Source organism: Melospiza georgiana, chromosome 12 (assembly GCF_028018845.1).
Source record: "Melospiza georgiana isolate bMelGeo1 chromosome 12, bMelGeo1.pri, whole genome shotgun sequence".
Lineage (NCBI taxonomy): Eukaryota > Metazoa > Chordata > Aves > Passeriformes > Passerellidae > Melospiza > Melospiza georgiana.
Genome location: NC_080441.1, coordinates 17,175,070 through 17,200,270, shown reverse-complemented (window position 1 = coordinate 17,200,270; position 25,201 = coordinate 17,175,070). Strand labels below are relative to the sequence as shown.

At 39.3% G+C, this 25,201-nt stretch overlaps 1 protein-coding gene across 2 annotated transcripts in view; it reads right to left on the bottom strand.

Moving 5' to 3' along the window:
- Positions 1–25,201, bottom strand: part of ATRX (ATRX chromatin remodeler) — a 69,462-nt gene that overhangs the window by 9,355 nt on the left and 34,906 nt on the right. For both annotated transcript variants that reach the window (XM_058032341.1, XM_058032343.1), the window contains 20 exons: positions 23,370–23,500; positions 22,665–22,880; positions 21,104–21,197; positions 20,489–20,597; positions 19,700–19,879; positions 19,207–19,348; positions 18,704–18,813; positions 16,763–16,909; positions 16,388–16,565; positions 11,252–11,389; positions 10,457–10,632; positions 9,331–9,448; positions 8,637–8,767; positions 8,256–8,344; positions 7,923–8,092; positions 6,918–7,071; positions 6,664–6,767; positions 5,066–5,174; positions 3,913–4,090; positions 1,930–2,124 (listed from right to left, as the gene is read on the bottom strand). In XM_058032341.1, coding sequence (XP_057888324.1) covers positions 1,930–2,124; positions 3,913–4,090; positions 5,066–5,174; positions 6,664–6,767; positions 6,918–7,071; positions 7,923–8,092; positions 8,256–8,344; positions 8,637–8,767; positions 9,331–9,448; positions 10,457–10,632; positions 11,252–11,389; positions 16,388–16,565; positions 16,763–16,909; positions 18,704–18,813; positions 19,207–19,348; positions 19,700–19,879; positions 20,489–20,597; positions 21,104–21,197; positions 22,665–22,880; positions 23,370–23,500 — 2,869 coding nt within the window. The remainder of the gene's footprint in view (positions 1–1,929; positions 2,125–3,912; positions 4,091–5,065; positions 5,175–6,663; positions 6,768–6,917; positions 7,072–7,922; positions 8,093–8,255; positions 8,345–8,636; positions 8,768–9,330; positions 9,449–10,456; positions 10,633–11,251; positions 11,390–16,387; positions 16,566–16,762; positions 16,910–18,703; positions 18,814–19,206; positions 19,349–19,699; positions 19,880–20,488; positions 20,598–21,103; positions 21,198–22,664; positions 22,881–23,369; positions 23,501–25,201) is intronic.

Genomic DNA, 25,201 nt, shown 5'->3' with positions numbered 1-25,201 from the left:
GGAGTCAGAAGCACCCCGACACTCAGCTCTGAATGATCCCTCCTCATCCCACAGGAATCTGGCTCAAGGATTCCTGCACACCCTTCCCACTGCAGGAAACCCCTGGCAGGTTTCTGAGAACAAAACCAATTTCCCCACAGGGTTTTCCACATTTGTGCTCAGATGGTTGGAGAGAAGATGGAACCCATTTCCCCTGATTCCTGTTCACAATTCCCTCCAGAAAGGGGCAGTTCTAAAAGGTGCATTTTCAAACCTCCTTGTCCCCATGTTCTGAGGACTCTGCTCTGCCCTTGGACTCTAAAACAATGTAAAAGCACAAAAACTGGTATTTTTACCCAGCCCTCATCTTACAGCATCTTAAAGAGAATTCTTATCTCTAAATGCTGTCTAATTACTTGATGTTACAATAAAATGTGTTCCTATCAACCCAATTTTTAATCAACCTAAGAAAAATGCTGTGTGTTGTTAAATTAATTGTTAAGGAGATTAATAACCAAGCTGAATGATGCAGCTCTGCTAAAATCACACTGAAATAAGGAATAGTAACTGAGTTCATGGCTGAGGAACCTTGCACAGATGAATTTACTTGATTATTTACAGCCTTTTCAGCCATCAAACAAAAAGGAATTAGAAATTTGCACACAGCATTGTACTGAGATGCACATCTTCAAAAGGACAAAATACCATCTGCTAAAACCATGAGACAAAACACAAAAATAAATCCAGTCCCCAGATTTGCTCTATTTACAGGCAGGAAATGGTTAAAAGCTCATATTCAACTTGACTAGCACAAACCTTACACTAATGATGGCATTAATATGGAACTTAATACATAAATCTGAGTGATGGAGCAAGTTTTGAGTTTATAAACACATTCATTACCTGATGTATTTTGTAATAGAAAACCAGAAACCTTCAAAATATAATTGCTGCATTGGATTGATCAATGCTTCAAGCTAACAGATTCAGTTGATTCATAACTTTTTTAGTTATTTTTACATTTTTTAAAATAAGAAGCAGCATCAGTGAATGGTGCTGCATTGGCTCTGTGGAGGTATAAATGCACAAAACATGAATTAAGAATGTAAAAAAAGATAAAATACTATTAATTATATAATATAATGCCCAGACACTGCAGAGTGACCAAACCACAGAATTTTAACCAGCTCATGCACTTCAGGCCACTCCCTGATGTGTTCCAAATGGCAAGAAGTAGAGAATTCCACAACAGCTAAAGGATGAATTAGTCTTTAGCAGCCCACAAACACAGAGAATATAAATGAAACATAAACACACAGCCTAATCTTAAATATAAAGTGACTTGGAGAAAAAGAATAAAATAATGGAGAATAAAATAAAAAATAAAGTATATTCTTACCCAAGTGCAACTCTTATCTCTACTAAAGGAAGTTAAACAGGGAACTAAAACCCAAAAAGTGCTGGCAAAGGGAAACATGGATTAAGATGACCCTTACCTCCAGTGCCACCTCTCACAAACTGAGCTTGTGCTGGGGCTCACCAGCACCCACTCAGATGCTAATTTAAATTTTCCACAATTTCATGCAGTAAAACTTCTATTCATTCAAAATGTGGGGAAAAGTGTCTTTGTTTGTTGTGACTTACAAAGTTGGGTTGTTTAATGAGTATCTTTTTCTTACACTGTCAATTACACTGAGGGAAAACTCCTCACCCAGCAAAGTTGGGTCTTTTCACAAGAATCTTTCTCTCATAGTGTCCAATACATTGACAGGACACTCCTCACCCAGCTCATTAAGGGGTTTTTTATTAATTATGGATTTTATTGTGTTTCCTGCTGTCCACCTCCCCTCCAAGCAGCCAGCACTGCTCTACACCACAAACCTGCAGCACACTTAAACACATCCAGGTTGTTTTTACAGCACAGAACTCCTGCTGATGGCCACCACTCACTTTTGGCAGCATGGGGGTGTCCCTCTTCTTCTTCTTCTCCGAGTTGGGGTCATCCAGCAGGTCTGGCTCAAAGGTGTAGAGCTCAGTGAGCTCGTTCATGGTGAAGTGTCTCTCCACCTGCTGCTGGTCCACCACCCTGAAGGACAGCGACTGCTTCGTCACCTGCCGGTCGTAGATCTTGTCCTCCATGGTTCCCTGGACACAAACACCCACTGTCACCCACAGCAATGCTCACAGGTGTGAAAAAACCCCAATAACCACCCAGCAGCTCTCTGTGCCTTGTTTCTGTGTTTCTGCCACTTTCAAGCTGTTTGTTTGCTGGACAATAAAAGGAAAAATCATCTCCTTCCCAGCAGGAATTGTGCATGGGACAGATGTCATCTAGCTGGTGACTAGAGGAAGAAAATTGGTCTTTTAGTGGTGTTTTTAAGAGATCCAGTTTTGCTTCATTTCCCCAAAGTAGGATTTTGACCAAAAAATGGCAATTTTCACAGCATGTACCTTATTTTGCTGCTTTGAGCAGCCTGTGAAAAGGAAAACAGATCCCATAGCACTGTGGTGGAGGGGGAGAGGGCAAGGGAGGCAGTCAAGCCTAATTCACCACAGCTGTGTACAAAAAAAAAAATCAGATCTTTGATGAAAAAAGGAAAATCACTTATTTTTTGAAAAAAAAAGATGACTGAGAAGGACGAGAACAGCACAGCCTGTTCTGAACAGCGTAATTTTAAAAGGATATCAACAGTTCAAAAGTGCACAGAGAAAACTACAAAAATAAACTGAAGCCTGAAGAAAAACCCCATTTGTGACAGTAACATGTCCCAGACAAGGATCTGCTTCAGCTGGGATGGAAAGAGTGAATGGATCAAGGGTTGAGTGCTCCTGGGAAAGGGCTCCAGGCTCCTCTGTCACACCTGGGGAAGCAGAAGCTGAAGAGGCACTTCCCAACAGGAACAAGGGCCTTACTCAAAGCACAGATCAGTGTCCAGCTGAGTTATTTTATATATTTATATATTATGTATTTATATATTTTATATATTTATACATATTTATATATTACCCATCTTTAACATCTGCAGGGTGTGATAGGAGTTTCCAAGTAAGACTGGATGCATTTTTATAAAAATTCACTTGTATCCATGTGGTTTCACTGCAGTTGGACCATCAGGGTGTGCAGAAGGAGCTGCTCTGAGCAGGGCTATTCCCTGAGAACACCACCATCCTCTGCAGGGACTGCTCCAGTCAGAGCTTTTAGTGGTGTGCAAATGAAAAAGGCTGAAACTCCTGTTCTGAGTCTGGTCTGGACATGTGAATCACTGCTAGAATTCCAGAATTTGGGTTAATGAAGTGTCAGACAAGGGAGACCTCAGAATATTGAATGTAGAGAGCTCCTGATGCAGGGAATGATTGCCATTTGACTCTGTGATTTAGGATGCTGAACAATTGCTTCATTAAAACTGCATTACATTATACTAAACTATATTAAAGAGATACTAAAAACAATACCAATGAAAAACCCATGACTGTCTGTGCCTGACACCACAGCTTGGACCTAATAGGCCAATTCATATAAAAAACCATGACTAGAATTGTATTCAGAACTCCCTTCAGGTAAATAATTTTCCTAACACATTCCACATGTGCAAAACAACAAGGGCAGAGAATAGAGATAAGAATTGTTTACTCTTTCTCTGAGGTTCCTCACTTGTGATTCTCAGGAAATATCCTTAGGAAGTTGCGCCTGCTGCTCTCTTTGGGGAGAGCTGCAGCTACATCACAGGAAATAATGTCATTTATTTTAGCACTCTTTCCTTCATGAGCTGCTTCAGTGGCCAAACCCTGCTCCAGATCAGAGCTGGAATGTGACTGGATCAACTGGGGTCACTACAGAGCCCAACACAGCCCAAACAGGCACAGTGCCCACAGTCCCAGCTCCCAAATTTCACTGCAGGATGAAAGAGCACAGAAAGTGCAGCAGGAAAGTACCTGAGCCAAAAACCTGTACACAAAGACAGGCTTGTTCTGCCCGAAGCGATACACCCTGAAGATGCTCTGGATGTCATAGGAGGGGTTCCAGGAGGCATCAAAGATGATGACTCTGTTGGCAGCCACCAGGTTTATTCCCAGGGACCCTGCTTTGGTGGATATGATAAACAAGCGGCCTCTGGAACAGAGAAGAGTGGCAAAATTTGAGTATTTTGGAAAATAACTTGTTCATATACTGAAATAACTAACATTTCACTAAAATAATGTATTAAGCATAGAACGGATGCAGATTTTACAAGGACAACATACTCTCCCAACAATACACATCAAGGCCTTTTGCAAATGAGCTGTTAAGAAAAATTGGAGGGGAAGAAAAAACTTTGGGGTTTGCATTTTCAAGCTCTAATGAAATTAGTTATATCAAATTAAACCCTAATTTTAAACAGGCAGATTCCATGCCATAGAAACTCTTTCCTGGCCTGCAGACTTTCAGGGTAACTCTCCAATGACACTGTCACTTTGATATATGTGGGTTTTTTGAGATTCAGAAAAATCTCACTCTGGTTCAACTTGGAACCAGTTCCCGACAGACACCTGACAGAATAAATTATTTAAAATTATTAACACTGGATTAGTTCACTTCTTAATTTAACTTTTTTCCCCCTGCACATTATAAATGACTGCACCATAATTACATACTTTATTTTTTAAACAAATCTAGGAAGGTGAAGCTCCTTAACTTCATTCAAATACAAGTCTGTACTTCTCTATCTACATCAGACTTGAAAGTCCCATTTTGGAGGAGCAGTGGAGGGCTGGGAGCAAATTCTGGAGGCAGATGAAAGAATTAATTTGCTCCTGAGTGGCCCAGGGACTGCACAGCCTTCCTAGGTCCTTGTATCCTTTAAGTGCTTGCAATAAAATCAGTGTCTCTGATTTAAATTGGTTACAATCTAAAAATTGTACAATTGGACAATGAAAACAGCAAGGAAAATCTGAAGTCAGTAATTCATTCCTGCAGGTTTTCTGTGTGAGCTCTGATCACCATTTGCCTGGTCCTGAGGTCATTAAGCTGCTAAAAGTAATAATAACTAGGGAACAAAAGAAAGAAAAAGGGGAAAATAAAGCACATCTATCTAAGGAGAGATCTCACCTCACATTAGTTTCATCATTGAACTCCTCAGCCCATTTCTTTCTGGACTGAGCTGTGGTGGAGCCATCCAAGCGATAATAATCAATATTTCTGAACCATTTTCCTTCACCTGCAAATGCAACAGCCAAGTTATGAAAATGCTGATGGTGTAAATAACCAGACTGGTAACCAACTGGAATTTAAAGAGAGAAATTTATAATAAAAAATAGTTCTGAGGTTAAATTTAGTTATTTGAAAATATCTGATTTTTATTTTTTTTTTTGGTGGGGGGAAGTCCTCTTATTTTTCACACTTTTTGTATTTATTAAATTTGCAGAGCTATGCCTTAACCTGGAGCCAAAGTTAATTTTAGAAGTCCCAAAGATGCTGTTACATCTCATCTTTGGTGCTGTAATTGCACTTTTCCAATGGATCCAGGCAGGTTCACATTTCAGCACCAGTGTCAGCCTCCTACACAACCAGCACTGAGAAGTCAATGCTCCAAAGGAGATTTCAAAGGTCAAACTCATTTTGGAACTGAAATCCAGCAAAATCTTTGGGTTTAATTGCCCTGTGAGTTACAGCAGCTTCTTGTCAGACTGGGGGAAAAAATAACTACAGCTGATGGAGGATTTTCTTCTCTCAGTAATCTTCCATTTTCTCTGGCCATCAAGGCATTTGTACAAAACTGATATCCCTGAGCCATCAATCATAAAGAAAACAATGGTTTTGGGAGCAGCACTGCTCAATTAAATCCATTGAGAGAGGCAGATTGGTCAGTTCTGTCAGGAAAGCTGAACTTTGCCATAATTTAATTTTGCTGGCCAGAGCTACCACACATGGAAACCCCCAACCTCTTTAAAATCTCAGAATAAAGGCACAACTCCTCAAAAGGACACCTTGTAATGTGTGAGGTGACAAAATTCAGAATAGGAAGCAACAGGCAGGAACAATAAATCAGTGAGAGACACATCCTGGGGATCTGCAGTCACCATCACTGAGCCACTTTTCCCTTATCTCAAGTGCAAATTCATGCAAGAGTTGGTGACAGACTGGGCAGGAAAGGCAGACTTGAAGGAATTCTTCAATCCACATGTCCTGGGAATGAAACTCTGGGAAAGGAGGAACAGCACCCTCAAGAGCTCTGGGAACATCTCAGTGAGGCATTTCATACCATTTGAGCATCACTAGAATAATAATTAATTCAATATTTGCTCCCTATGAAATCCATAAGCCAACCTGCAGCTGTGCACATAAAGCCTAAATTCACATTTTCCACCTTTTCCACACTGCTTTAAAGCAGCCTCATTTCCCTTCACTCTCTCTCTCCCAGGAGGAAGGATCAGGATTTGCCACACACCAGAATTTAAGATCATTTTTTTGTGCAGAATTTAACAAAATGCCTTCTCTCAGATGTGAACATTAAATCTGCTTAGCCTGGATGACAGAGAGTGAAATCTGAGAGTTCCCAATGGGAGCCCAACAACCCTGGCAGCCTCAGGGGCAGCCCAGAGCATGCAACATCCTCATGGAAGCACTGATTTCAAACACTCCATGGGCACTGAACAGAGGCTTGGGAAAGAGCTCTGAGCACTGCAGCTCTTGGAGGAGACACTCACCTTTGTAGATAGGAGGCTGATCTCTGTCAGATTTCTCCCTGTTAGCCAGCTCCAGGAAATCCTCTATCAAATCCAGAGATATCAGGGACTGGCTGAACACTAGGCTGAAAAAAGAAACAGGGAAACACAGAATTCATCTCTGGAGTTGTTTTAATTATTGCACTGCTTCAGTTTTGTTCCCTCCTCCCTCTGATATAATCTTTGAGACAAAGAGAGCAAGACTTGAGCGGGTTACGTGCAGGTCCAGAGCTTACACTTTGTCTCCCAGCTCCTCTGCCATCCGGAGAATTTCAAAGAGCAGCACCATTTTCCCAGAATGTTCCAACACCTCAGCATCTGCATCAGTGACAAAATCTTTGTACCAGTCTGGAGCTGGGCTACCAGGATTGGAAGAGGATGTAGCTTTGCCTATTAAAAAAAAAAAAAAACACAACAAAGAAAAAGAAATAAACATGAGAACATGGACTTCCTTTAAATGCTCTGAATTGTTCCTTCATTATCAGACTTAACTGGCATGAAAAGAGTTAAAGAGACAAAGAAAAAACAGCATTTGCACTATAAGCAATTCCAAGAGTTAAATGCAGAGACAGAAACTCAGTCTGCCTATAGTGTAATTCCTTTAACACATTTAATCTCTGGGTGTAAATGTTTTACATACAACACCCTCCACCCCTTACACATTTACAAGATGTTGTCACTGGGATGGGGGCAAAAAAAAAATTCTCACCTGAACTCTCCCAAAAATTTTTAAATTACTTAGGGAAAGAGATTAGACACACATGAAATAACATAAAATTATCTCTGTGATAACAGATACAAGACAAAAACTAGATTATTACAGGGAAAAAAACCCCAAAAATTAAGTGTGCAGCTGTAAGAAGTTTGAATAACAACTTTAAAGAGGTCTTGTGTTCCTGCTGCACTGGATCTGCTTGCTCAGCATTCAATTCAAATTCCAGATGCAACAAATTATGACAGATATATTTCCTAATATTTCCATTAATCTTCCAGGTTGTATAATTTTGTACTTCTAAATTTAAAAATTTCACTGTGCAGCTTCCCTGCCTCAAAACCCCTGAGTTCTAAGCTGATGCCCCTTGTTTTTCCAGGATAAATACACAATTAGAAGTAGCAGGAGCTGTAATTGAATTAAGGAATTTGCCATTCTGCCACCCAGCAGAATTCCTGACAGAACCTCTCAAATTGCCTTTTGCAAAACGAAGCTGCCTCACATTTTCAGCACTCTGTGTTATCCTCACCTTCATCTGACTTTGTTGATGCTGGGTTGTTTGTAAGATCTTCTACATTTCCTTCCCCACCTCCACGAGATCTTGAATTCCAGACTTTAATGACTTCAACATCATTATCACTGCCACTTCCACTTGAGCTACACTCTTTTGTCACCTTTTTCCCCTTGGATTTTTTTTTCCTAAAAAGCAACATTAAACACCCCATTATTTTTTTTTAAATCCCACTGAAAGAAAACACATTCTAACAGACACATAAAATACAAAATGAACATTCACTTTATAGAAATTACTTCAGTTCTATAAGGGAAAGAACACCAATAAACTAAATAAAAGTTCAATTACTTTGTATAATCATCAGAACTTAAGCTCATGGAAGTTTCATCAGAATCTGAAGCTATGAAGTCATCCATGCTGTCTTCATCAAAATAGCCCTCAAAAGAGAAAAAACAGAAATTATTAACAAAGTTCACCCAGAAGCTTTTATTAAACCTTTAGCCATCTGCTCACTCTTCATTTAAACAATGGTGAGTTCCACAAAGGCCTGGCCTTGCAAAATGTTTTAAGAATGACAACATACCCAGCAAGAAAAATATGACAAAACCAGCAGCAAAATGACCCCACAGCAACAAAGATTTCCATTAATTTGACGAAACTTTACCTAGAGTTTGGCAGAGCTTGTTTGGAAAGTTCTCAAGTGAGAGTATTTTGATATATCTAATTTACCTTATTTTCTTTGCTAATATAGTCCAGCTGCAAACACCACGGGTGAGTCCAGATTCTGCTCAACATCTGGAAATCCTGGAATAGTTTAGCTCCAGCTTTGCCTCTTCCACCTTCATTGCCACCACCTACACCTGACAATAAAGTTCAGGTTTTAGAGTGAGCCCTGAAGTGAGTTTGCCACACTCTGCTCCCCTTTGAAGAGCCCAGCAGAGCACATCTGAGTGTTCTTTCCAGCTGCACATCATACTGCAACATCTCTTGTAAAAGGACTCAAATTACTCACTCACAGCCATTTTTTCTCCCAGTTAAAACTGTTAAAATTAGATTTTCTCCTTTTTCTTGATAATGAGAAACATGATTATATTTTTTACATAAAAGCACGTTGCTCCCCAGTACAGGAATGTACACAAATCCTCTTAAAAAGAACAGACTTGTCTATTTAGGTTTTGTAAAAGCAGCCCAAGGTTGAAAACACAAAATAACATTTGCATTTAGGTCTCAATGAATCTAATATGAGCTACCTTTAATGACCTGTAATGCTGCAGTATTCCACTACAAAAAAAACTTATTTCTTTTGTTGTCCAAGCACTTTAGTGCACAGGACAAAGTTCAGAAAGTTGATTTTCACCTAGCAACTGTGCTAGGTGAAATTATTAAATTATGATTAAATGCCATCAGAGCTGCAGGCACATACCTGTCAGATGATCCAGGTAATACTGGTAGAGCTTGCACTGGATGGGGGTCATCCTCACCTCCAGCACGTACTCGTACTTGGGGGGCAGGAACTTGGTTAAGGCTGTGTAATCCTTCCTCTGCAAGTTCACAGACACTGCTTCAGTCACAGAAACATGGCAACCACTCCTGAGAGCTTCAGCAGCACTTGGGGCATCCCAAAGGACAAAGCACTGTGGGATCAGGGGTGCTGATCCTGGTGCTTTCAGCCCCAGAGGGGAAAATCAGCCCAGAAATACAATTTATTAAAGGCCTGCAGGAGGAACCCACCTGCCCCATTCAGGAGCTTCTCAGGCCAAAGTCTATGACCTGCTAAGCCCCCATGCCCAGTTCCAAGTCCTTGCAAAGTTCACTGAAACTCCAGGAGCTGCTCTGGGAACTACTTTTGGGGGTTTTTTTAAGAATACTAAAACCAGATTTTACTTCTATTTGGGTTTTTTTTGACTCTGACACTACTCTGTCTCTCCACTCTCTATGGACAGGATCTGCTCTGCACAGAGCTGGAGAAATCCATGTGGGCTCCATCCAAAGCTTGTTTTATCTAAGGTCTATAAAGTAACAAGTTCTTCACCCTTTTGAACCTGAATAATTTTCTTTCTGTCTTGTTTTCAGTTGCTCTGATTCTTGCAGATCAGAAAAAAATACATGTTCAGAAATAACTGACAAATTAGTCAGACAAATTAGGACTAGCAACTTTCTGTGCAGACTTTATGGTAGTTCTTAAATGTAAATATGGAATGAAAATGGAATATTTCAGAGCAAATAACGTCCTATTCCACCAAAATATGTTTTTGTCTCCCAGCAGGAAATGAAATAGCTGTATCCTCTAATATTTGTATTTTAGAATACATTGACATTTGGAGAAAAACTATGAGGTTTTTCTAGTCATAAATAATGCAGGGATCTAACAATCCTGCAAAATATTGTGAAGTATTCTTCCCTGCAAAATAGTGAAAATATTTAAGTTAAAAGATTTATGGAGCTCTCAAATCAGAAGTTTACAGGACTTGGGTGATTTCGGAGCGAGACAAAAGAACTCCTCTCCTTCCCTGGAGGGCAATGATGAGTTAGGGACAGTGTGTTGTCACCTGAACACAGCCAGCCAACATCTCATAGAGGATGTGAGCACGTTTCTTCATGACCCTGACATCCACGGGGGTGGAGTCTGCGCACTGCCCGTTCTGGATGGGATTGATGAACCGGTTCCGGAACTCCTTAATGGAGCCCAGCAGGTTCTCCTTGATGAAGTTAACCATGCAGTGATCTAGGAGAAACAGAGCACACTTGAGTGGTTCCAAATGGAAAATACAGTGTTGGGATTCATGCAAACAGAAATGTGCCACAGCTAAATACAGAGCTCAGTGAATCTTAGAAACTTAGCAGGCAGCGGCACTGCTTCAAATCCTTCTCTTCCAATCAAACTAAATATATCTGTCACAGACATGTTTTATGAAAAATCCTTTCATTAGGATTTTTTCTCCTGAGAAGCTGAGAGGCCTCAGAAATGAAATATAAACAATGGTTATCTGCTGCTGTGGAATGCAACAGGTGCATCTGTGATTGGTCTCATGTGGTTGTTTTTAATTAATGGCCAATCACAGTCAGCTGGCTTGGACTCCCTGGTCAGTCACAAGATTTTATTATCATTCTTTTCCTTTCCTTGTTAGCCTTCTGATGAAATCCTTTCTTCTATTATTTTAGTATAGTTTAATATATCATTTTAATATAATATATATAATAAAATAATAAATCAGCCTTCTCAAACATGGAGTCAACATTCTCATCTCTTCCCTCATCCTGAGACCCCTGCAAACACCACAACATATATCTTCTATGGCTGACAGGCCAAAGTGCACTGAAGGAAATAAAAGACAACTACTCACATTCTATAAGATTATTCTGCAGTGGTGTTCCTGTCAGAATTATTCTTCTCCTAGATTTAATAGAATTCATTGCCTTGGAGACAGCAGATGCTTCATTTTTCAATATGTGTCCTTCATCACACACCACGAAATCAGGACCTGGAAAGAAACAATATTAAATCTATCCACAATATTTCACTGCCACAAATAACCTGACAGCCTAAAGTATCCAAAATTTGTTCTACATCAATGTTACTTTGGAGTTTTTTTAAACTTTTTTTTTTGTGTTTTATGGTGAGATTTTTTAGCACTGATTGGGATCTCACTCAGACTTTGCACAAGCATTCAGAGGAACCACTCTGGTAAAATCAAGGCTGGGTATTATAAAGTCTTCATGGGAAGGATTAAACTCAGCTTTGCAGCATATTCCTGACAAAATGGTCTATTCCTGCTGCTGGGTGTGCATGGCTGCACCTCCATCCATCCTGTCAAAACTCAGTGAAATTTCCTTCTCTCCAGCTTTAGGTTGCCATCTACTGACACTTGGGCAATCCCAAAACACCCAAAAATCAGGTAACCTGAAATTTTTCATTAAGGCGAGAATAATACTAGGGGGACAGAGTGCAATCAGAAGTCTTAGATAATAAAAAATACAACTAGATTTGATCTGAATTACAGACAAGTGAATTGCCACCTTGCAGCTGAAAGTCACCTCAGGAATGTCCTCAGCTTTCTTCCAGGAGATAAAATATCAGTCTGGTTTAAGTGAGCTGCACAAGGAATGTCAAAACCACAACACATTCCCACAGCATGCAAAGCAACTCTAATAATAAGATAAAAAATACCCAACTTGGCAGAACAGACTTACTCTTAATTGTTTTCAGACTTAGCACAATTTCTGGAATTTCTTTCCTTGAAATGAAGTAAAAGATATTCTAGGATCTAAGTAGTAACTCAGAATAAATGTTTTACCAGCTCTAAACCTGACCTCAGTTCCAGCACTCTCAACTCTGAAAGCAGCTCATGACAATTTGCTGCACCTTGGAGAAAAGCCACCAGCTGGGTTCAGCAATTCAGCACTAAAAAGGCCAATTTGAGGAGCAAAGGAGGATTTGTCAGCAAGGACAGTTTAATCTTTTATAATTTACTGAGAATATTTTGTCTCAGACTAAATTCAAGCTGCCTTCTAAAGAATAAAATTAATTCTAGGGCAGTGATCAACAGCAGAGAATTGATTACACCTCTGACCACACACACACCAGTGCAAGTCACCTTAATCATGCCATTTTAAGGTGATTTAAAAGTGATTTGAATCTTACATGTGAAGAGAAAGGAATCAAGAAGATATTTCTTTCCAAGCAAAAAACCCAAACAAAACAAACCCCAAACTTTTAAAATAAGTCTAGAAGACAATTATGAAAATCCACATTTGAATTCCAAATGCGCTCAGGCTTGTCCAAGCCAATGTATTTCTGAATTTCCCACCTGCCACAGAAACATTTCCCCATTTTATTTCATGACTTTTGTACATTCCCAGTTTTGACAGAATGAAAAATACTGAGTGACTACACACAAAGCCTTCCTTTAATTTTAAGTAACCATCTCTAGCAGTGACAGATCCTTTCTCTAGTCCTCATTTCATTAAAAACTGTGATTAATTCACATGAAGTTAAAGAAATTAAGTTAAAAAACCACCTCAAAACCTGCTGTTTAGAGTAAGTGAATGACAGTAAAAATATTAAAAAGCCCAAACTCAGTACAATTATTCATGGTTTGTTTGGCAGCAGTGCAGCACTGATATCTTGAACTAACATCTTGGCTACAGTTCAGCAGCAGAGATTTTCATCCATTTGTGGGGTTTTTCCCTTGTTCTTCCAAAACACAAACGCAAATCATTATGGACAGAACATTCCTCAAAATGTGATAAAGGAATGTAAAGCTTAAAGGGACCTCAGGGGATCATTTAGATAATTTTCTCCATCTGAGATTAGGGCTATGAGAAAGGGGCAGAGCTGACAGAAGTGGGAAACTCCACAGCCTCTCTCTTGCTAAAACACTGGGCAGTAACACCCAATTTGCTACAAATCTGAGTAAATTCTGCCCTTTGCTTTCTCCTGATCATGTCAAAACCAACTGACAACACTCCTTTCATTAACGAGCTCTTAAACGGTGAAAAATTTTAGCATTTTTTTTTTCTAGGCTAAAAATCCCTATTCATGCAATCCTTCCTCAAAGTCTTCATCTTCTTACTGTACCTGCACATGTTAATATATTGAAATACATAAAAGACTTATATATATATATGTAGATATATACACACAGTTCTCCTGTTCCTCTGAAGTCTACAAGAACTTTATACAACTGCCAATTAAAGAGAAGTCTCCAAGTTAAACAGTACCAGAATTTTTGTTAGTAGCAACAAGTAAAAAAAATTTAAAAGTGACTTCAAAGACTTAAAAGTTCTTCAAGCAGAGCACAGCAGTGACCAATAACCAACAGCCCTTCAGCAGTGGCACAAGGCAGCCTGGAAACCCTGTGTGTGTGTAAAATCCTGCCATTCTTCCACATAGCTGAGCTGGTTAATTAATGAAATCACTTCTCCACCCATAAACTTTGGCTAAACCTTCCCCCACTGCTCCCCTTGACAGTGCAACACAAGCTTCTCCCACATAGTGTCCTACCCCAGCAGTATTCACCAGACACATCTCATTAAATTAACACTCAAACCCCAAATTTGCAGCTTTTTGAATGGGAAGTGCTCCCAGAGGCCAAGGTTTCCCTATTTCCAGTCCCAGCAGAAGGCAGCACATGGTTTTCTCCTTCAATGTCCACGCTGACCCACCAGGGGAGCAAGAAACAAATGAGAATCTTGCAATGCACACTCAGCCAATCCAAATGACTCCAAAAATTAATGGGTAACAACACACTGACACTTCTGTCCTGCAATTAAAATAGAGAAAGGGATGAGGCAACATGAAATGCCCTCAAGTTGTGCCAGGAGAGGTTCAGGCTGGATGTTAGGAAAATTTCTTCCCTGTAAGAGTGGTTAAGCATAGAAGGAACTGCCCAGGGAGGTGTTGGAGTCAAAAATGAGTAGACATGGAAGATGATGGCACAGTTTAGGGGGCATGGTGACTCTGCACTCCACCCTGGAGGTCTTTTCCAACCTTGAAGTTTCCATGATTCTACAAAAATAATTAAGGAGTTATTTCAAGGCTGGCTTTCCCAATGGTCTGATTGCACTCTCTCAACCAGCCCTAGAAGAGAACAGAGCAGGAGGCTCCATGTTCACACAGAATTATCCAAAATCTCTGAGGGTCAGTGTGCTGCAGCTTCCAAACTCAATAAAGTGCACAAAGCCATGAGCTAAGCCCAGACACTGCCCTGTCCCAGTGCCTGAAGAGCTCTGGAGGGAGAACAGGAACACAGGGTGTAAAAGCCATGGGATGGGACAGGGAAGGCTACACCAGTCACTGTCTCCTCCTAACATCCCACAATCCAGTATTTTTGGGCTTACACAAACACAAATCCATGAAGGGACAATGTTACTGCAAAGACACACAGAAACAACCCTTATGTTTGTCCTCCCTTACAATTTCCACCAGGAAAAAAACCCCAAAAATCAATTATTGCATAACATTTTATTTCATCTTGCTCTGTACCAGAACAAGACCAGAACATCTTGTTCTGTACCAGATCAAGACCACTAAATACAGAATTACTGTCCTGTTTGAGACAGAAATTCACACCTTTTCTCCCTTAGTTTTCACTTCCTTGACAATATTATTCCCAATAAATGCAATATTCTGAGAAAATCAGATACAGAATAGCACTGACAGAACAGGGCTCCCCCCTCTTTTGTGGTTTGTTGTTGGGCTTATTTTTGATTTAATAACTACAGCTTAGGTAGGAGGAGTCAAAAATCCCATTGGCAAGAAGTGCATTTCCTTCACTGCTTAAATAATGTGTGTGGAATCAACACATGATATATCAACAAAAACAGTTAAAATAGTTCATCAGCTGCTGTACTGGAGCTTCCCTGACTCCACAGCCATTGTATGACTTAGTGAAGCTGGCAGAAAATTAATTAATGTTTGAGCGGCTCCAACAGCATTTCTGCAGAGCTGGGAGATGGCAATTCCACTTGGCCAATGCCAAAAATCATGAAGGTATTTTCCCCTTAGAATAATCTCTTTTGTCTGTTAGAATAGAATTCACAGCCCTATTTTACTAGGAAACTTCACAAAATCAAGCTCAGCAATTACAATTACCAATCAGAAAGAGGGAAAAAGAAAGAAAATCAATCACACTGTCAATGTAAAGTCCATCAGATAATTAAAATCCAAGAAAACCCAGCTCCACTTACTCTGCCTTCCATACCTGCATTCTCAACAAGAAATACCAACAGTATAGCAAAGTTGCAAAAACTTTTAAAACCAGTTTCTAAGACATTCTACATAACCCTAAATTATTTTAAGTATGAGTTGCCAGTTCAGAATTTGTAGAGAAATTTTGCTATTTTGGTGAACCTTCCTAATCCTAAAACTTTTAGTCCTTTTGGGGACCACTTGAGAAATCAGTTACAGCAACTTGGAATATTTTCAAGTGCTTCCAAACATGTTGACATAAGTTTGCTAAGTTCAGCTCAGCTCAAACCAGACATTTGTTTGTCAAGACTGAAAAAATAATTAACTGCTTTATCTGCAGTTTATTATTATTATTTATTCCCTTAATTAGCACTTCATTAACACTTGTTTTTTCACACTTCTAAGGTACATTGTCTACTGTTTTCATGTGTAGTTGCCTCCTTAGTGGTAGATTTGCATCAAGGACAAAACAGCTTGTGGTGTAACAAATTAACAGATTAAAATATCCTTGGTCCCCAACAAAAACCTCAAATTATTTTGCAAAGGAAGCAAAGCCAGCAAATAAAAATACTTAATAGGAAAAGTCACTAGAATATATTCCTTCTATTTGATTTAATAGAAAAGACTGTTAGAGAAATCTATTTACAAAAGCAGATGGGGAAGATTCTGAACAATTTTCTGTAACCCAGCAAAGAAAATGTGATGAATCTTACCAACACTATTTATTATCTTTGCTCATACACATAAACCTGGAAGTCCAAACTATACAAGCTGTACAAATTTCACTTACCTGGGTCGACTAAAGCTTTATTAAATATTTCTTTAAGTTTTCTACTCTTCACATTCCTGCCCTGTGCCAGGTTTCGATACATCTCGTAGCCAATGATCATCACACCTCCCTCATCCTGCCAGTGCTGCAGCATGTAGCTCCTCTCCTGGGGCCTTTTCACAGTTGCCAGCTCATAAACCTTCCAAAGAGGTATAAAAAACCCTTTAATTCCTCTTAAAATATTCAGTAGTGGTTAATTTTTAATACTTCTGATGTATTAATTCAAAGACATTTTTCACATAGTTAAAGCACATTTCTTAGCCTTTAAGTGGTGGAGCTCCCCAATTTTGCAAATCATCCAGTCATTTCATGAAGAACTCTTTTTAAGCCTCTTACCTCTAGTTTCTCCTCATCTTCTAAACCTTCTTGCCATTTTTCAAACTCATTCAGCCAGTTCAAGGCAGTGTTGAGTGGACACACAACCAGACCTGTCCGAAAATCCAGTTTGTCACATAGCAAGACTGTGTGGAGAAAACTTACTACCTGCAAGAGAAAAACCAGCCAGAACACCAAATAAACACCAGGAAAAAAAGGTAAATGTTATCTATTCAATTATGTAATTAAATTACCAACAACAGTCTTGTTTAAATGTATTTTCTGGTTAAACAAATAGAATTTCTGGTTACATTTTCATGCAGGTGTATTTGCAGTTCATACATTCCTTACTCTGTGTTCCATGGCTGCACACATCCTTCACATACTGAGATACTTCTGAACTGCTGAATGATTTAATAGAAAACTCTCCCTCTACATTTCACCAATCATTTTCATAAATTAAACACTTCCATCAGTAATTTTTAAGCTTTCTCCCAACATTCATCCCAAACACAAAATAAATTCACAGTGAACTTCAGTCGTAAAGCAGTTTCTCCCACTTTTTTCAAGGGAAATTCTCCCAGCAGGCTGTGGCAGTGTTTCCAATGATTCACCCTGCAGCCTGGCTGTGTGTTGAGGATGACAACACCTCCTTGAGGCTGGGAAAAACCCAAAACCTTGTGGGTGTCACTCTGGGCTGCCTGTTTTGAGCAGCAGCAAACCAAACAGGACGAGAAGAGAGTCAGAGATGCCATGGCAGCTCCAGCTCTCCCACTGGAATTGGGATGTACAACACCACAAGTTCTCTCTGCATCAAATCTTGGCAACTCTGATTTAATACAGGGATTCTAAACTGCATGACTGTGCCTGGAACACTGAGCAGCAAAGTGCTTTTAAAACAAAAGGATTTGCTGGTGGTTCTGTGTAAGACAAAACTACCCAGGAAGTCTCATGGCCACAGTCATGGGCAGCAAGTCCCCAATCCCTGATTTCCCTCATCTCTGCTGCCATCCTGCCCTGCAGCTGGCAAAGTCTGCCAGAACTCATGGCTGGTCCAGCTCTTCTAAAAGCTAAAAACAAATGGCAACAATCACAGAGCACAGCAGTGACTGGCAAATGGACACATGGAAAAAACAACCAGTTCAGCTTCATACACCAGCCTTCAAAATCATTTATACTGATGTATGTTTCTAACTGTGGCTTTCTTTGATTTATCAAGAAGTTACAGCCAAAATTACTGTCATTAACACATCTGGATCACTATAAAAATACCTCCTGCTCTAAGCATTTCATCAGACTACATGGTGTGTAAAGTGTAGGTGGAAAAAGTCCCCCACACAACAGTTCTGCAAAGCATTGCAAATCTCCACTAAAAGGTGTGATTAACTCCTCAAGAACCACACCAGCTAAACTAGGATCAAGTATATAAAAATACAGCTTTCAAGGGTGATTTTTGAAATGTTCTGTAGAATTGCAGACTGTCAAAATACTGTCTGCCACCCCCATTTCTCTCAACAAAGCACATTTTTAGATATGCTGGAGCTGGAGATAAAATCCTGCTGTGCACCAGCCCAACCACAGCTCAGCCTGGGTTTGCCTGAACTGGTCATACCATGAGTGACCTCAGTTCTCTGATCACCCTCAGCTCTGTGCCACTCAAAATATCCCCACAAACTCACCAGCACCTGACTTCACACAAGGTCTGCATTAAAAAAACCCAAACAATTAAATCTGATAAACCTGTACTTCATCAGAGCAAATTATTTTTAAAACAGTCAAGAAAATAAATCATTAAAGGGGAAAAAATCAATGAGGAGGACAGAAAAAAAACAACCTGCTAAAGATTATTCCATAGTCTTAGAAACAGGTTCCTGAAGCCTCTCCCCTGCCAGCTGTATTTATTTTCTTGTTCTGAGTTGCAATGGAATTACACAGCACTTGGAAATAAATTGTGTTTCTTACCTGCAATGTTTTCCCCAGGCCCATACAGTGAGCAAGAATGCAGCCAGAGCCAGGAGATGTCTTGGTTTTTTTTACAGATTCACAGCAGCAGTCCCACATGAACTGAACACCTGAAGAAAATTATTGAAAGTTTTCTGATTAAACATTCATTTTATTACAGTTCACCCAGTAAGAGACAGCTGTGATCACTGAGAGCATGATAACTCTTAGGAAAGCATCTGTCAGGATAATTATTGATTCATTTCTGTTCAGTGGGGTGTATGTGGGATGATCTTTATCATGAACTTGATTATATTCACAGCTTCATTGAGGATGTGGCAACTGGGTTGGAAAATATTCCTGTGAGGATGCAGATTGTGTGATCCTGGGGACAGGGAGATGAGAAGACATATTCTGGTTTCGCCAGTGAAGGAGTTTTTATTATTCTAATTCAGTCTGCATAAGGTGCTATGCCCCTGGAGAGAAAAAGATTATTTTTTTTTTCCTTTAAACTCTTTCCTTACCATCTACTTGGTGTGGTTTCAGTCTGGTCACTATACTCCTGTGGACCTGCACTAATGGTTCTTTGGTTTCTTCATCTTCATCTAAAACCAGCTTGGTTGTGATGGGACATTTCAGAGGTGAAGCATCTTCAATCTCTATCACCTGCAAACAGAAAAGGCCATCAGAGGAATATTCTCACAGGAGTAACACCCAGCATCTGAGACACTTCAGATTCACCAGAACTGGGAGTCATAATTTATTTAGCAAAGAAAAACCTTCAATTCTTTAGTGCATCACAACTTTGGCACTGAAGTGAAGCAGCAGGGAGCTGAAACAACTTTCTAAGGTCACAGCATCAAATAAAATATACCAAGGTCAAACTGCAGACAATTTGGGGCTTATAAGGCTGCATGTAAGGGATTCTCAAAAATTACTCATCAAATTACATCAAGGTTGAAGTTAAACATCAAGGAATTCAAGTTCACAGGATTTTACACAGAAACCAGACCATACCTCTCTCAATTTCTCTCTCTCCCGTTCCCTCTCTGCGATACGTTTTCTTCTTTCTTCTTCTTCTTTAAGGGCATTTTGTGTTTCTGTTCTAAGCTTATCATCTTTAATAATCTTCCTGATCTTCTTCCTGCCTTTTCCAGGAGATTTTGAGTCATCATTGTCCTCGTTCTCAGAGTTACTCTATTAGAAATTAAGTGAAATACAAATTAGCAAGAAAATTATGGCACAGACCATGAAACCCTTCTTTCTTAGACAAGCTCCTAGAAATTCTTACACACACAGGTGAAGTTCAGCTAATAATAAAAAATTGCCTTTTTCAGAAGTCTGACAAAAGAAGTGCCACTTCTGTAATGTATTCTGAGATATTAAAGATAAGCCCAGCTGTGCAAAGGCAGTACTGAAGGCACTGTTATAATCTGGTAGTAATGATTATTAATAAAGCACTTTTTTCCCTGTTATACTGGTGCTAAATCAGATCAGCCCCTACTTACATCACACAGGAAAAGAAACCCCACAACACTACCAAAGCCTTAATCTACAATTTGTCTCATCTACATTTAGATTAAAAATTCCATTTGCTTCAATATAATGCATTTTTATCAAGATCTAGACAGGAAAAGTTTTAGTTCAAACATAATGTTTTACCTCCACAGTGGTGGCATTTTACAAAATTTTAGCCTGAACTGACATTGAGAAAAGCTTTAATTTTTTACTGTATTTTGTGCAGAGGTGTTTGAGATAGAAGAGTCAGGAAATCCTTATTTATTACTTGAAAAGATGACAGAGCACCTTATTCTCATTTTCACTGGATGAATCCTCTTGAACCTTTATCCTCCTTCGTTTCTTTTTCTGTTTGTAGCTGCGCTGGTTTTCCTCTGCCTCAGCTTTTTTGGCAGATCTATTTTAAAAAAGCAAAAAGACAATATTACTGATTAACCATAGTAATCCTCTGCCTCACTGAAAAACAATTAATTAATAATTAATTAATAAAACATACACTCCTTTTGTGCAATTAGGGCTGAATTTAGAAATTCCTTCCTGCTCAGCCCACTGGACACCCAGAGCAATGAGAAAACCCTACAGAACCTCAGAACTATAAAGCATTAATTTTATACTGCAATCCACCAGCTGACAGTGATGTATTTGGCATTAAAATGTCCAATTTTGTTGATTTTTTTTGTACTGGCTCATCAAATTGTTGTGTATCCCCTACTGTGGTACAAATTCAAAATTCCCACATTTGCTGCAAAAGAAATTAATATTCTATAATTCCTACAGACAAATATCATCAAGGGTTTTAAGAACTGCTCCAAAGTGTTTTAACTTTTACCATCTCCCTGCACAAACTGCACTATTAAAACCCAAAATAAACACAGGGTAAGCACAGCTCAGCTTTGTCCATACCTTGTCCTTGGCCTTTGGTCATCCTCAGACTCACTGACCTCCTCACTCACTGCAGACTCGTGGAACTCTGAGTCATTGGAGTCATCACTGCTCACTGGAAAAGAAAGCAGCATTTACTTCATGGTGAGCATCACTGCAAAGCCAGCAGCTCCTCACTGCACAGCCAAGTGCTCCAGAGCAGCAAGCACTGCCAGGGTTCATTTCACACAATATGGGACCCACATTCATAATATTAAAAGGGCACAGAGAAAGAAAAGTTCAAATTTAAGCACTAGCTGAGTCCTGGGGGGTGGCTTATTGTGCCTCAAGCCTTGAGGTCCTTATGCATGAACATCTACATTTATTTTAGGAGCAAATGGAAGTAAATGATGGAGACCTGTGGGGAACATTATGGAACTTCAGAAAACCAAAGGCGATTTTTAGTTAAACAGAAGATTTTGTTTAAAATGCTTTACATGTCATTTTATAACCATACTTGGAGAAAAGGGCTCTTATTTACACACAAAATATAAAATTGCATCACTGCATTTCTTCAGGTAGTGCAAGCTCAAAACTGCCACAAAAAGCAATTAAAATACACCTAAAAGAGCAGCATTAACAAGAATCTCCCAGCCATTTGAGGAGCTATTCCTGGCATTTTTAGGTAATGAAGACACCAGTGTGGTATTTAACACCTTGAATTTCAGCCTGACCTTGAACATAGTGGAAAGTTTAATTGTTTAATGAATGACAAGGCTTAAAACATGAGCTGTTCTACATAAATAGGGAATGGTAACATTAATAACATAGGGCTAAAAAGGGCAAAGTGAAATCAAATATATTGTTGTGTTTGAGAGCAGTCAACTTCAAAGGCTTGCACTGAAGAAGCCTAAGATGAATTTACAGTTATTCCTCCTGCATGAAATACTGTAGGTAGGGCTTTAATCCTATAAGGGAGGAAAAACATGAATATCCAAGTCGATAAAAATTAGAGTTTTCACAGAGGAAAATTCTAAACAAATCACATTGCATCCTTTATTTTGTGGAAGACCCCAAAAGCTGGCTGCCATTAGTGCAACCCAGATGAGGGAAGCCCAGTGCACCTTTTCTGGCCAGGAAACACCCCCAGGTTCTTTGTTCCTGCCTGCAACAATGCAGGGCAGGCCAGGCTCATTTCACAGTGCCATCTGCTGCTCAGCTCCAGCCTGCAGTTCCAGCATGGACTCATTCCTCAGGCACTGCTGCCTCTCCAAGAGAGAAATTACATAAAGGACAAAACTGATTTTCCCAAATCCAGACATCCTGGCCTTGCCTCTGCTGTTTAGGATGGATATTCTAAGATTCCACAGGATTAATCCAATTCAGAGGACACAGCAAGTGGAGAGAACTGCTCTTGTATTTGACATTTCAAAGAAAACTATTTATCAAACAAAGATAAGAAAATGCTAGATTTCATATACAATGAAGTTTAGACAGGGATTTTAAAATCACAAAGGTTGAGATATCCATTCTAACAAGCTCTGGATTTATTTTACAGAAGCAAGTACTTTTTATGACCAAAAAAAGGATGTGGATTATGTACCTTTCCTTCTATTCCTGCGCTTCCCCCCTTCTTTTTTGTCTTTTGGTTTCACCACCTTCTTTTCTTCTCCAGACTCCCCATCACTCACAGTGAGCTTCTGCCTCAGCAGCCTGTGTCTGTATCTGGGCTTCTTGGATGTTTCTTCCTCCTCTGAATCTGAATCCTCAGAATTAGCTTCTTCCTTTTCTGACTTCTTGTCATCCTTTTCCTTCTCTCCTGTCACACACAAGAGTCAGTACCACATGCATATCAGTCACTTTCTTATCTTACAAGAATTAAAACCTGAATTAATTTAGGCTAAATCCTGTGCTTTTCCAGGGAATCACAAGCACCAATATACCATTTTCCTCCAATGCTTAGTACTTCCCACTGCCTGAATGCTTGGAATGCCTGTTCTAATGGCTTTGTTAGCCAAACCTCTCCTGTGCAGGACTTACTGTTCTGTATAGGTAATAACTCCTCACAAACCTCTAGGACTTCTTAATTACAAAACCCAGATTATAACAAAAAAATAAACATACAGAATATTAAAAGAGATGATAATCCTCATGATCACACACACTGGCCTCTATGTGGCAACTACATATCAGAATCAGTAATATTTTTTTGCTGTAAGCTTAAACAATCATAATTTTCCCAAGTGACCCTTGAAATCATGACAGGTGCCACAGCACCACTTTTTCCAAGCTGCTTTTTGGTGCTTACCATCATCTGCTGTGTTCTCAGTTTGCTTTGTAGGTTTCTTCTTTCCTTCCTCTGGCTGCTCATCTGAAGACGTATCCTCATCAGAGGAAAGATTGGCTTTGATTTCTTCTAAAAGCATTTTCTTGGCAATTCTTTGAAGTAAAACAGAAAACACTATTTATTCCATTGTTCAGGTAAATGTATGAACGACAAGTGTAACCCTACACCATTCAGAACTTCAAAAAAAGGGCTGAAAGCTGAACAAAAAAAAAAAGACACGTGATGAAAAGTCATTGTGGCAAGACAGGATCTATCAGCAAAAATCTCACATTAATGTAATGTGTTGACTTGCTTTTAGAAAGCAGGTTTGTAATAAAGCTTCTTAAAAAGAGAAGTTTCCTGCTTTACAGCAGACTTGAAATGGTTATAAATGCACAGATTTAGAGATTTCATTTTATTTATGGTCTATCTGGATAACTAACCACAAGCACTTGCCTTACAGCTGCTCTTGCAAAAACCCTTCTGTGTTTACACCCAGAAAGTCTGACCAACACTACAGCACCTGAATTTCAGATAAAAATCATCATCTTATTTCCTGCTCCACAAACTGTCAACTCAGCTTCCCTTGGTTTCACTGCAGAACAAGAACAAGCTAATGCACAAGTGACTATGGAAAAATTATTTCTTTACATGCACTTGCAACACAAAAATCTTCTGAGTCTATCCAAGGCAGGTAAGTAAAAAGCACAGGAAAACAGTGGAATTAGAAGTACTTGTACTTCCAGGGGAAAAAAATAAACCAGGTTTTCCTCATATAAATGTCAGGAATACTACAGTTTTAATTCATGCATTTTCAATGAAATATGTGTTTTCTAGGTGAAACCTCATCTGTCTTGCCTTTTGGGAGAATCAATGCCTGCTGTGTGTACACAGCTCAGGATGGGAAAGCTCTCACACCAGTCACAACAACAGCTCAAAGCCATGGAGCTGAACCACAATCCAGCCTTCACTTGGGAATGGCAAAGGAACAGGGATTCTCAAGCAAAATTTCCTGTACAACAGAAAACTGAGCTGTTGCTTCTATGGAGCACTATATAATGGGCTTTTAATAATCAATATTTCATTTTCCAGCCTGCAATGTGTCCCTAAAACACAATCATTTTACAAAGGGACTCTTCCCAAGCCATCTTTCCTGACACTCCACACAGTATTTTCTAATTTTTGAGCAACAGTGCAGTTTTAAAAAACACTAATTTATATTCAGTTATTATTAAAAGATGGAAGCAAAACAGTTTAATAAACATTTCAGATTGTTCAGTGAGCCAGACCATCCATCAGCATCCAAAACACTCCCTCCCACTCTCTCTTGAGAAGAAAAAGCTGATTAAAACTTTACCAAGCAGTGCCCTTGGAGAACTTTAATTCCACATCTATCAAGAAATCACACCATGAACCCAAAGAAAACTTACTAAAGTCCACAGATAAGTAACATCCTCTTCCAAATGCTTTTTGCATTAGGTCCTCCCAGAGGATTTTTGGAAAAGGGATTTTAGGGTTTGGTTAAATGCTGATTTTTTAAAAACCCAGCAGACCATGTGTAACAGCAGCAGAAATAAACAGCTCCTCATATAAGAAACTCAGACTGTATTTCTTCCATCTCTTAATGGTCAGAATTTTTTCTTCAAAATAAAACTGCTTGGAATGTCACAGGCTGGCTTCCCTTTAACAGCTTTTAACCTAAACTATTAACCTTGACTCCTACTCCAGAAAATGCAGAGAGCAGTGGTCTGGCTACTCTTCTTGTTTAATAAAAACCCAGAGTTTTGGAAGAGGAAAAATCTAAAAGATCTGAT